An 11,269-nucleotide genomic window follows, 5' to 3' on the forward strand; every position below is an offset into this window, starting at 1 on the left:
AACCCCTCTGCCATAGACAGGGCTGCAACTCACCAGCTCAGGCTGCCCCACTCAGCCTGGCCTTGAACACCTCCAGGGATGGGGCACCCACAGCTTCTCTGCACAGCAGCAGTGCCAGTGCCTCCCTGCCCTCTGAGTAAAGAATTTCTTCCTAACATCTAACCTAAACCTCCCCTCTTTTAGTTTAAAGCCATTCCCCCTTGTCTTATCACTATCAGACTGTTGTATGCTGTTAATGGCCTGTAACTACTGCAGAGGTGATCTATCCCTCACCTGACAGCCCCAACCAGCAGGTACTGTGGGACTGCTCATTTTGCTTGTGTCTCTAAATTGTGCTGTCTCAGAAGAAGAAATCCCAGGGGTGGGGCAGGGTATTACAAAGCATTTTGAAAGCTAAATGCCAGCGCACTGCAGCCTTTGTGCTCCAGTCTCTTGATTTCTGATGGTATTGGCCCACTGCTCCAGTCTCTGAGCACACCTACAGCTTTCTATACCTCTTATTCCTATGGATTAACTCTTCCTGAATGCATTTCCTTACCCGAGCTGCATCATTCCATGTGTTGCAAAGTCGAGTTGAATTGCTTACAGGTGACAAGTTAGTTTGGACTTTTGCCTCAATCAGTCCCTTGTGTTTGCTGAGGCTGCAGTCAGACACAGGATCGTGCCAGCTGTGCTATCACAGAGGTTTCTTCAACATTTTGGACTGTTCTAGAAGTTACTCTGTATGGCCAGAGCTGAGGTGTGGGAAAGCATTGCCACCAACACTCCCCTCTGGTGATGCAGCCTGTCCTACCTGGATGCTCTCTGTCTGGCTGCCCAGTCTACAGTAACACAAGCCTTCCTGCCTGTGCCACCCAGCAGAGGTGAGAGGACCTTGGTCACAGCGAGAGCTCATGTTTTACACATGAAAACAGTCAAACAGGGTTAATTAAGTGGGAAGTGTTTCTATTTGCTTGTTTTTCTTTGTTCCATTATACTTTCACTAGGACTGGGGTTTGGGGGTTGTGTTTGCAGCAGCCAGGTAAGCGCAGTGATGTGATTTTACCTCTGGTAATAGAACTATTTGCTGACAAAAAGATGGAGCTACACTAAGTCACGTGTTACTCGTATAAAAGATCAAACTAAAGCTGTTCTAGATGGTGACATCTACATCGACATGGTGAGGCGATGCAGGTTGACCACGTCCACAGCTTCCCATTGTAAGACTGGTGACAGCCTCGTGTGAGGCACATGAGCACCTAGCAGCAGGGGCTGAACCCTGCGTGCCCAGGAAGCTGCCCACATTCAGGTATTTGTGCAGCAATTGAGCAATGCTTTCAGGATTACAGTTGGAGCTACAGGTATGTAAATATCAGTTGCATCATTTCCTTCCCTACAGGAAAAGCAGTGCTGCAGCGTCCACAAGTGGTGTGCTGGGAGCTTCTCTCACAAGCACAGAGCTCACTGCTGCAGAGCGGTGCTTCTGCTCTCCTCACTTTCACCTGTGTTAGTTTGCTTTGGGCGAGGGCAAAGCCTGTATGAGAGAACAGGCATTTGGGGAGCAGCTTTCCCCTTGTCCTGAATCACACACTGGCTCAGCATGCATACCTGCTTTCCTGTGTGCTCTTCTTCCTCTCGTGACCAGCGGGACATTTGGCTGCACCACCATAAAGCGAAGCTCCACATTGGCTTCTCTTGAACCCAGGGGTGCTCTGCCTGTCAGTGACTAAAACCCAGCACTTTTAGATCTAGAAAGGTTGATGCATTTTAAAATCCTCCTTCAGCCACGAGTCCTGCTCTGAAACACGCCACCAGGCCCACCTGCCTGGACCTGCAGCCACACGCATCAGATCCCACCAGTTGGTGCCCATCATGTTTCAGTCATTACGTACTCAAAGACATCAGGAGAAGGCCTTCATGCTCTGCTGTGTGTGCAGCAAACAACAAATGCCAGCTGAGCCCAATATGACTTTCACATTCCTTTCTAAAAGCTCAGTTTTTTTCCAATTTCCCCTCACATGCAACCTCTTAAACACAAGGACATTCTTAACAAGTGAATAGCTTCTCTTTACTTAGCTTTATATTCTATTTACTTCAGAAGCAAAAGTCTCTATTTTTCCAGCCCTGACAGACAGACAGACAGCTGGTCTATCCATAGCACTGCCTTCAGAAATAACAAGTTTCCATTATTCCCCTCACTGATGCCATAACCTAAGGCCATCACGGTCTTGAGATGCCTGTATTTTACTGGCATGTTTGCATGGGAAGAAGCTCCTCATCTTGGCAGGACCAACATCTAAACCACGCAAATAGAACCGACGGAACAAAAAACTTGTTCAAACACTTTTCTTTTTATTAGCTAAAATAAAAAAAGAAACTCCACAAGACCTAGAGACCCCGAGTGCCAGTGGTGGTGTGCTGGACATGAGCCATGGATCAGTGAGCCCACTAAAACAAACCGGAGCACCAGAACACGCAAAGCTGGGGGGGTCAGGAAGCCACTAAGGACGTGGGGACTCAGGGGGGACCCCCAATACAGTGTCACCCTCTCCTTACAACCAGGAGCCGACTTACATTGTATATTAAGGTTGGTTAATGAGGCGAGTGAAAGACTACAGTGCTGAGCGCAGGCCGTCCCTGCTGCAGTGTCAGCTAGTATTTCCATGTACACTCTTGGGATTCCAGCTTTTGAGACAGAAGTTGATTAATTGCCTTCATTTTCACCCTGCCAGAGAAGTAAGACAGGAAAACAGTTACACATTTTGACAAAGAAAACGTATATAAACGAAACTAGGAGAATAACTCATCATCACTCATGGCAATCTCCTGGCCCTGATAAAGGAAGCAGCAAAACACGGAGAACCTCTGAGCTTTGCCAAACTGATGAGAACGGGAACGCCGATGGGCATCACATGCAGCAGACCTACAGTCACCACTGCACAGAAACAGAACAGCCACATGCAGCCTGGAGATGGGGGTAGCAGGGAGCAGGACTCGGCACAGCCTTACCTCTCCGCCGCCTTCTGTGCTCCCTGGTGCAGCTGCCTCTCCCTCAGCCGCCGGCTGCTGCGGAGCCAGGTCCTCCTGCAAGGCACAAGGGAGACATTGGCCTCAGCTGCCATCACACACATGGGGCAGGCTGAGCAGGCCGCACAAAGCAGCTGCAGCGTTGCATGAGCGAACAGAACACTATGTTTAGCATCTGGTCCATCTTGTCCTTTTTTTTTCTGGCATTTTCTTTTGTGTCTCTGAGATCAAACACAACTGTGACTCTCCCTGAGCATCCTGCTGCAGGCTGCTGTCTCTGTGTGGCTCCTAGGGGAGATGGATCCACAGGGAAATGAAATTGCCTGCATATAAGCAGCACAAAAACCTCTTCCATTGCAGCTTCAGGCACTGTCCCCAGCAGCTGCCTTCTGAGTGCCAATCAGACTATCTGCAGGGTGAGCCAAGCACTGGGGATGCTCCTCATGACTAGCACAGCGGCGCTTCCCTAGGAAATGTGCCTTTCATTTGCATTGCATCATTGGCTGGGATAATTGCTGCCATATCCTCTGACTTGGCTCCCCTCTAGTCTGCCCTTGAGAGGCCCCATCTGCAGTACTGCATCCAGGCCTCGGGTCCCCAGCACAGGAAAGATGTGGAACTCTTGGAGCGGGTCCAGAGGAGGCCACTATGATGAGAGGGCTGGAGCACCACTTCTACAAGGAAAGGCTGAGGGAACTGGGCTTGTTTAGTTTGGAGCCCAGGTGCTCCAATGACATGAAACCACCCAAATTATGGATACCAGTAATCCCACACAGTGGGAGCTAGGGCTGCTGGGGGACACAATAGTGCTTCTTGGGTCACTTCACTGCCTTCTGTCAATGAGTAAGTACAGGGAGGCTGATCTGTGCTCAGGAGGCTGCGCCCAAAGGAGTGGGGTGGGCACATCCCCCTCACTCAGAGCTTGTGCTGCTTGTTGTGTCTGTTCAGCTGTGCGCTGCCAAGGCTGCACTGCTGCAGGGTAACGGTGACTCACCCCTATTTATAGAAAGGGAAGCTACTGTGAGAGCTTTCCTGAGCAGCAGCAGCAGCAGGAACCAGCACAATCACAGGATGGAGAGGTGTCAGCCTGTGCTGAGGAGCTCTTCTGCCCACCGCTTTCTCACGCGCTCCCTCCCAGCCCAGAACAGCAGGCACATGTGGGCACCAGCAGGATGGAGTCTGGGTGATGGGATGGGGGAACGTGCCAGGGAAAGGCCTGTGCTGTGATTGAGGAGCAGGAATTGATGGGTGCCCACGCAGGGCAGTGCCTGTCAGCATTCGTCCTTTCATTAAAAGGGATTAAGTGGTCCAAGGGAAAGGCACGATGCAACCATAGAGCAACTAGTCAGCACTGCTGCTCTTCAGTGGCAAGCAGACAGATCTTTTGCTCCTCAGAAATAGATTGCCTTGGCAAAACTACTTTAAACAACAACAACAACAACAACAAAACCAAACAGCCATTCATTTATATTGCCAAGGGCCGCTTTCTTCTATTCTTAAGGGGGAATATTGAATCCTTTGGCTTGAGGAGGGAGACACACAGTGGCTGAAATGAGAAGTTACAGGAAAAAAAGAAAAAGCCATCTCAGGAACAGTGTTCAAGATTTTGTATACGTATTCATACAAAGCACATACACTATGGAAGACTCTTGTATATAACCTTTCACAGAGGCTATGAAACATGGTTCAAATATCACTGATAGAAAACTCGAAAATAAAGGCCTGTAATTTATAAGAACTGCTGTGCAGCACTAAGAAGCCTTACATAGAGCACATCATGTACTGGACTGTGGCTCTGCACATCTTAATCTGCTCTGCTAAAACAAGTCTAAAAAGCCCACAGCACTTGCATAGAACCATAGAATGGCCTGGGTTTGAAAAGGACCTCAAGGATCATCTCATTTCAACCTCACTGCCACGGGCAGGGTCACCAACCACCAGACCAGGCTGCCCAGAGCCACATCCAGCCTAGGATAAAAAACAACAGACAATTAAATCCCTCAGGTTCTCCTACTTCCAAAGTTCAACACAGTTCCTTTCTTCATGTTCTGAGTCGTGTTTCTCTGTCCATTTCTTATACAGATAGGTAACACCTACTTGCTGTAGAGCGTCATCCTGCAGGATGGCCAGTACAGCTGTCAGCCAGGGAACACACACCCTGAGTCCTTGCAGTGTAAGGCCTCAATGCTGTCACTGGCTGCCCTGTTCTGCACACACGTGCCCCTGGATGCACAGGTGGGAACACACTGCATGCAGAGCAGCCCCAACAGTTCCTGCTTTTTGTTCCTTTGGTGCAACCGTCTTCATTTAAGCAGAATGAAGGCTGTTCCTACTGTGAATGTGCAGCTGTTAGGAAAGCCACGGCACTGACACAGCACACGTGCTGGGCCCAGTGCAGGGAGGCTGCCCAGCACTCACATGTGACTGATACTTGTTGACATGCTCCGTGGGGTGAGACAGAAAGCAGTCAGAACTGATGTGCTGAGATGAGCTGACAACTGAGCCACGCAGAAATGGGAGGGAATTGCTGGGAAGGTCAACCACGGGGAAGCATGAACTGCTGGGGAACCCACTCCAGTCCCCAGGGAGGTTCAGTGTGTGTGTATGTACACGTGCTTGTTCCCAGCCACGCCGTGCCTGCAATGCAGCAGATTTTGTGCTGTGTCATGCAGACAAAAAAGAATCAATCCTCCTCTGAGATGGGGATGCTCAATGGGTGGCAGTCTCACTGGAATCCCTCACTGCCCACTGCAGGCACTGAGATGGGCACAGAGCCGTGGACAAAACCCACTACTGATGGTTCCCATTCCTTTGCAAATCAGAAGGAGCATGCAGAGTGTACTACCTTTTAACTATTACATCTTTAGAAACCTCCTCCCAAATAGACAGACCCTTCACACACTGTCTAAAGGCGACCTTTTCTTCTTTCCAGCAGGTCTCTCAAACATGCTACAGAGCCTGGTGCTGTGAGGGGCAGCCCCTAGCCACGTTTCTATCAGCAAACAGAGCTCTGTTGCTGCCCAGCCTCAGTTTCCTGTCCAGACCAGCAGCTCACTATCAGTGCAGCAGGTTCATGCTGTGAGCCAGTCCTTGCCTCTCCTGAGTACACAAAGGTACTCAAGGCTCATCATTCCCTGCATGCACACCAGCAGCCTCACCACCATTCCCTGGCACAACAGAGATTACAGGGCTCAGCACTTCTCCTGCGTGAGCCCTTCCTGCGTGCTTTCAGGGGGATGTTTTGTGTCACTCAGAACCACTTTTGCTGGGCTATTTACTCAGCATTTTACACGGTGTGTGCAAGTTTTGTTTCACATCACAATGGATTTACTTTCAGGCCAGGAAATTCATCAGCCAACTGTCTGAACAATTAAAACCATTTTGGCCAGCCTTGCTTTGCTTTGATTCTGGGTTTGGGTGTTCTGTGACTAACCTGGCTTGCCTCGTTACCAGCACTATTCACCACAGCCCTCAAAACAGGGTAAAAACAAGCGGGCTCAGCAAGAAGCTGCCCACACCAGACCCCCAGCCAGCCTCACATGCAAGTGGCTGCTGCTCATTATCCCTTGGGAAGCATCCTGTCTAACAGCCAGACAGGCCTTCCCCGAGGAGCTGCCCTGCTCCGGCACACAGCCCTCAATTCTGCACTTGAACCAGTTCAGAGCTCCCTGCCATAAAACCACTAACTGTAAACAGTTGCATTTATTTAAAGCATAATCCAAAGACAAACTCCATCCTGTAGGCCACCAACGGCACAAACGTACCTTTTTTACCACTCCTGTAGTGGCCACGATGGTCTCTGCTCCTTCTACTGTCTTGTTGGCCACCGTGTTCACGCTGGCTACCACTGCCTCTCCCACCACGTTGGCCTGCTCCTTGGTCTTCTCAGCAACTGGGATTTCAACAACAGAAAGTCAGTCAGCTCACTGCTGTCAGAGGCTGCCAAAGCAAGGCACAATAAGATGGTGGCACTGAGATAAGGGAGAAAATCAGCCCTGCTCAAGTCCTTATGTGTGATCATGCAGGTAAGGGCTTTACCTCATCTGAAATGCTGCTCGGGGGAATGCAAATGCTTACACCACTCAGTCTTCACGTGCAATGGGAGACTGAAAAACTCAGTGTAAGATAAAGAGACAGTCAAACAGATGAGGTATTTGTGCTGCCAGCTGTGTGCACCACTCCATGGGCACCCTCCATTTGTTCTGCTTGATGCAATGCAGCCGGTAAAAGAGTAATTTGGTCACAGAATTGCTCAGAGTATCTGCTGCTCTCCTTGCACAGCAGAGCTGACGGCTTGCTGCCTGGAGCTCCCAGAAGGGTCCCTGACTGTGAGCAGCAGGAGTCCCCCAGGACACAGCTGGGCCCAGCAGCTGCAGGTGTGCATGTTGGGAGACATGTCTCTGTAAACCAGCTGTGTCTGCCAGGTAACATCTGCTGGCTGTTTTTGACCTGTTGTCATCCAAGAGCGCTGCAAGTGTCGGACCCAAACCACTGCTCCTCTGTTCACTGAATGGAAGATCACACAGATCCATGTATTCCCCAGGGACCCCCTGTTTGGCAGAAGCAATGGGGCCGTGGCAATACAGGACAGGTATCTGCACCTCCTTCGGGGCGATGTGCTTACCTGAGGTCACGCTCTGCACTACGCCTTCCTTGGTTTTGGTGCCTGTGAGAGGGAACAAGAAGGAACAAGCAGACCATCAGTGTTCAGGCATAAACAAATTCTATTTCCCAAATGAATAAGAAGTTGACTAGAGGCAATCACAGAATGGCCCAGGTTGGAAGGGACCTCAAGGATGGTGAATGTCCAACCCCCCCTTGCCACAAGCAGGGCCACCAAACTCCACTTTTAATATCAGCCCAGGCAGCCCCATCCAACCGGGCCTCGAATATCTCCAGGGACAGGGCATCCACAGCCTCTCTGGGCGTCATGTGAAGTATAAAACCACGGCCACACCTCGTTCCCACCGCCTTCCCGACCGGCCCGGCAGGTGCACCCGCTGATAACAGCAGCTCCAGCGCTGCCCCGCCTGCCCGGCACACGCCGTGCGCTGTGGAGCGTCATTCTCGGTTGCTGCCCTGCGGTGGTGGCTGCCAGGGTTGCGCCCAGGCTGGAACAAAGCTGTCCTGCCTTAGCGTGTCTCTCCACCCTCCCAAACTGCGTCAGACCGAAGGGTTGCAATGTTCACTTTATGGCTGCTACTGCTGTCCGTACATCGACTAACGGCGCTCATGACACGTGCGCTGCTTTAAGGCGGACTGTGCGGTGCGTGCAGAGCGGGGCTAGTCTCGCTTGTGGCACGATGGCAAGCTCCGGAATGAGCCGAGAGCCGCGCTGCCACGCACCGACCGACAGCCTTTCATTTCAGCCGCCGCCGGGGCCGCGATCCGGTGCGAGGGGTGGCACCGCCGGCGGCGCGGAGCCGCCCTGCAGAGGAAACGCCCCGCAGCCACCGTGCGGCACGAGCAGCCCGGATCGGGTCCAGCCCCGCGGCCGCACCCGCTGACTCAGCCCGGTCCCGCCCGGCAGCCGCGTCCGCTGCGTCAGAGCCGTCAGAGCCGTCCGCGCTGCTCCGCCGCCTCTCGCTCGCCGGTCCGCGGCTGCGGGGTGCCCGTCCGAGCGCCCCCAGCGCCTGCCGCCGCTCCTCGTGTCCCTCAAAGACACAGCGCAGAGCGTGCGGCACGGCACAGCCGGGTCTGTACCAACCCCACCTTCATCTCTGCCTCTGCTTGGTCCTCGTTCCACTGTTTGAGTTGTAAAACCAAACCACACTGAGGAGCTCAAGTCTTCTGAGCAGGCTTTGCATCTCGCCCCACAGCCAGGAGAAAATGAGAACCAGGTCAGGGCATGGAGATGCGGAACGCTGCCCAAAGGGGATGCGAGGAAGCCAGCGGTCACACTTGGAAGTTTCCTTGCTAACATAACTCAGAGCAGGGAGCAGGAGCAACGCCACAGGCTGGCACTCAGACACAGCCATTTCCAGGCTCCTGCGGCTGCCTCAATTACGTACAGGGATGCTGTGTGCCTTTTGCTTGTGAGTCAGCTTCAAACTGAAACGTGAGCTGCTCCGTGTGTTCATTTGCAGCACGCCACGAGCTGAGCCTTTAAAAATTCAGGATGAAGACATAACCAGAGCTGCTGCAGATACATTTTGTATTCATTTCATCTCCAATTTCAATCTCTCTCTACACTTAAAGCTATTGCCAATCTGTGGGTACGGTAACGGAGGAGCCTGCTCACCCACTTTGCCACTGCCTGCCCCCCACACAACTGGAGGGCAGGAAAGCTGTGCCAGGTGCTGCTGTTGGCACCAGGGTGAGCAGGTCCGGGAAAAGAAGACTCTGCAGATGAGGAACTGCCCACAGGGCACAATGAATGTGGGTATCTCTAGTGAAGTGAGAGTGATGTGCACGCAGGCAATGAAACAGAGAAGGATCTCAGGATCAAAGGGTGTGTTTGTGGGAAAAGACGCATCCTGCAGCCCCTCTCCTGACACGGTGGGCCGGCCAGCACACACCTCAAACCTGGGTGCAGTGGGATGGCAGTGTGGAGAGGGCGAGCTGCACTGTGCAGGCACCCAGCACTCAGCACAGACCTGCCAGTCCCACACCCGCTGCTCTGCTCCACACTGCTGCCGTATCCACAGTAGGCTGGCTCCCAGCTCGGGAAACTGAGACACGGGGTGGCTGCAGCACCCCAGGATTACACAGCTCTGTGCCAGGGGCATCACCCAGACCTCCCACCTCCTCAGCTCCGCCACACAACAGTGTTACCAGACTTCTGCAGAGAGAATTTATGTGGCAGTCCATGCTGCCACGTTTTCAAAGCAAACTGAAAACAGTTCTCTCTTACCTACATACATCACACCTTCTTTAGTCTTCTCTGCAGCCTCTGTCACTCCCTGCTTGGTCTTTTCTGCAGCAGCCACCACACCTTCTTTAGCGATGGAGAATCCTTTCTTAAAGACATCCATCCTTCTGGCTGCCCTGGGTACCAGCTGGGTGTGGGGCAGCAGCAAGGCTCCTCAGGAGGGGTCCCACAGTCAGCAACCCTGCCCTCGCTAGATCTTGCCTCCTCTGCCAGGCTCTGTCTCTGCTCTGGATCCTCTGCTGGAGAAAGCTGGTGTGACAAACCTTGCAGCCTTCTCCGGCTCTTATTGATTAAGTGCACTGCAGAGTAGCCAATGCCTGCGAACAGCTGGTACTGAAATATTAATGATTTGGATCTGCTTGGTAAGATTTAAGGAGGGAGGGGGAGAAAAGGACAGAGGTACGTAAGAGACTTTCTGGAAATCCTCCAGGTAGATAAAGCTTTTAAAAGGAGCTGCGGTGCTCTTGCTCAAGGATGCTCTCAAGTGAAGAGGAGATGTTTTATCCAAAGAGCTGAGTTCCTGAAAGCACCTCTGCCCAGGGCTGCAGCAAGCACAGGCTCCTGAGGGTCCCTGGGAGGAGGAAAGCATGTGAAGTGCTGGTAATAAACCCAACAGGGACAGCACTCTGGGTCTAGCTGTAACCAGAATGCATCCCACACTAAGCAGTAACAAGAACGTGGTTTCTCCTAAGTACTGACTGAAGAAGGGGAGCAGATAGCACTTGGACAGGGAGCTGGAAAGCCCATCAGCCACGTCTGAAGTGTCTGAAGGTGGTCCCCCCAGGCACTGAGTATAAATCATGGTTTGGGCTTGGCTACACACCCCGTCATAACAGTTTTAAACTGAGACAGGGGAGGTTTAGGTTGGATATTAGGAGGAAGTTTTTCACCCAGAGGGTGGTGATGCACTGGAACAGGTTGCCCAAGGAGGCTGTGGATGCTCCATCCCTGCAGGCATTCAAGGCCAGGCTGGATGTGGCTCTGGGCAGCCTGGTCTGCTGGTTGGTGACCCTGCACACAGCAGGGGGTTGAAACCAGATGATTGTTGTGGTCCTTTTCAACTTGCTTCTATTTGTTTCTGGGCTGAGCCGCTGCAGAAGGGTGACAGTGAGAGAACTGATGGTGGAAGCCTTGAGCTGATGACCCACCTGGCCTCAATGCCTCACCAGGAAAAAGTAATGAAACACAGATCATTAATCACAGCTGGATGTGCTCAGTAATTTACCTTCAGTTTGATTCTTTCTGGAGTAGATCCTAAGTGGCCCAACTCAGCTTTCCTGATGCTCCCAAACTGGAACCCAATAGAAGCAAGTGCTGGTACAACACAACAGTGTTTTGTTTCTGATGCCCTACCTGGGGAAGCCATGAAGCATCCCTGTGTGCACCAACCCA

The 11,269-nt window shown here is 52.1% G+C and overlaps 1 protein-coding gene across 1 annotated transcript; it reads right to left on the reverse strand.

Moving 5' to 3' along the window:
* Positions 1–2,311: 2,311 nt before the first annotated feature.
* On the reverse strand, positions 2,312–10,449 carry SNCG (synuclein gamma). Its single transcript, XM_072340087.1, has 5 exons — positions 9,860–10,449; positions 7,631–7,672; positions 6,771–6,898; positions 2,989–3,063; positions 2,312–2,704 (listed from the first exon to the last, which is right to left on the reverse strand). The coding sequence occupies exons 1-5, from the start codon at positions 9,978–9,980 to the stop codon at positions 2,684–2,686; spliced, it is 387 nt and encodes a 128-aa protein (XP_072196188.1). The 5' UTR covers positions 9,981–10,449; the 3' UTR covers positions 2,312–2,683.
* Between the last annotated feature and the right edge of the window lie 820 nt (positions 10,450–11,269).

The sequence above is a fragment of the Excalfactoria chinensis genome, chromosome 6, assembly GCF_039878825.1.
Source record: "Excalfactoria chinensis isolate bCotChi1 chromosome 6, bCotChi1.hap2, whole genome shotgun sequence".
NCBI classification, from domain to species: Eukaryota; Metazoa; Chordata; class Aves; order Galliformes; family Phasianidae; genus Excalfactoria; species Excalfactoria chinensis.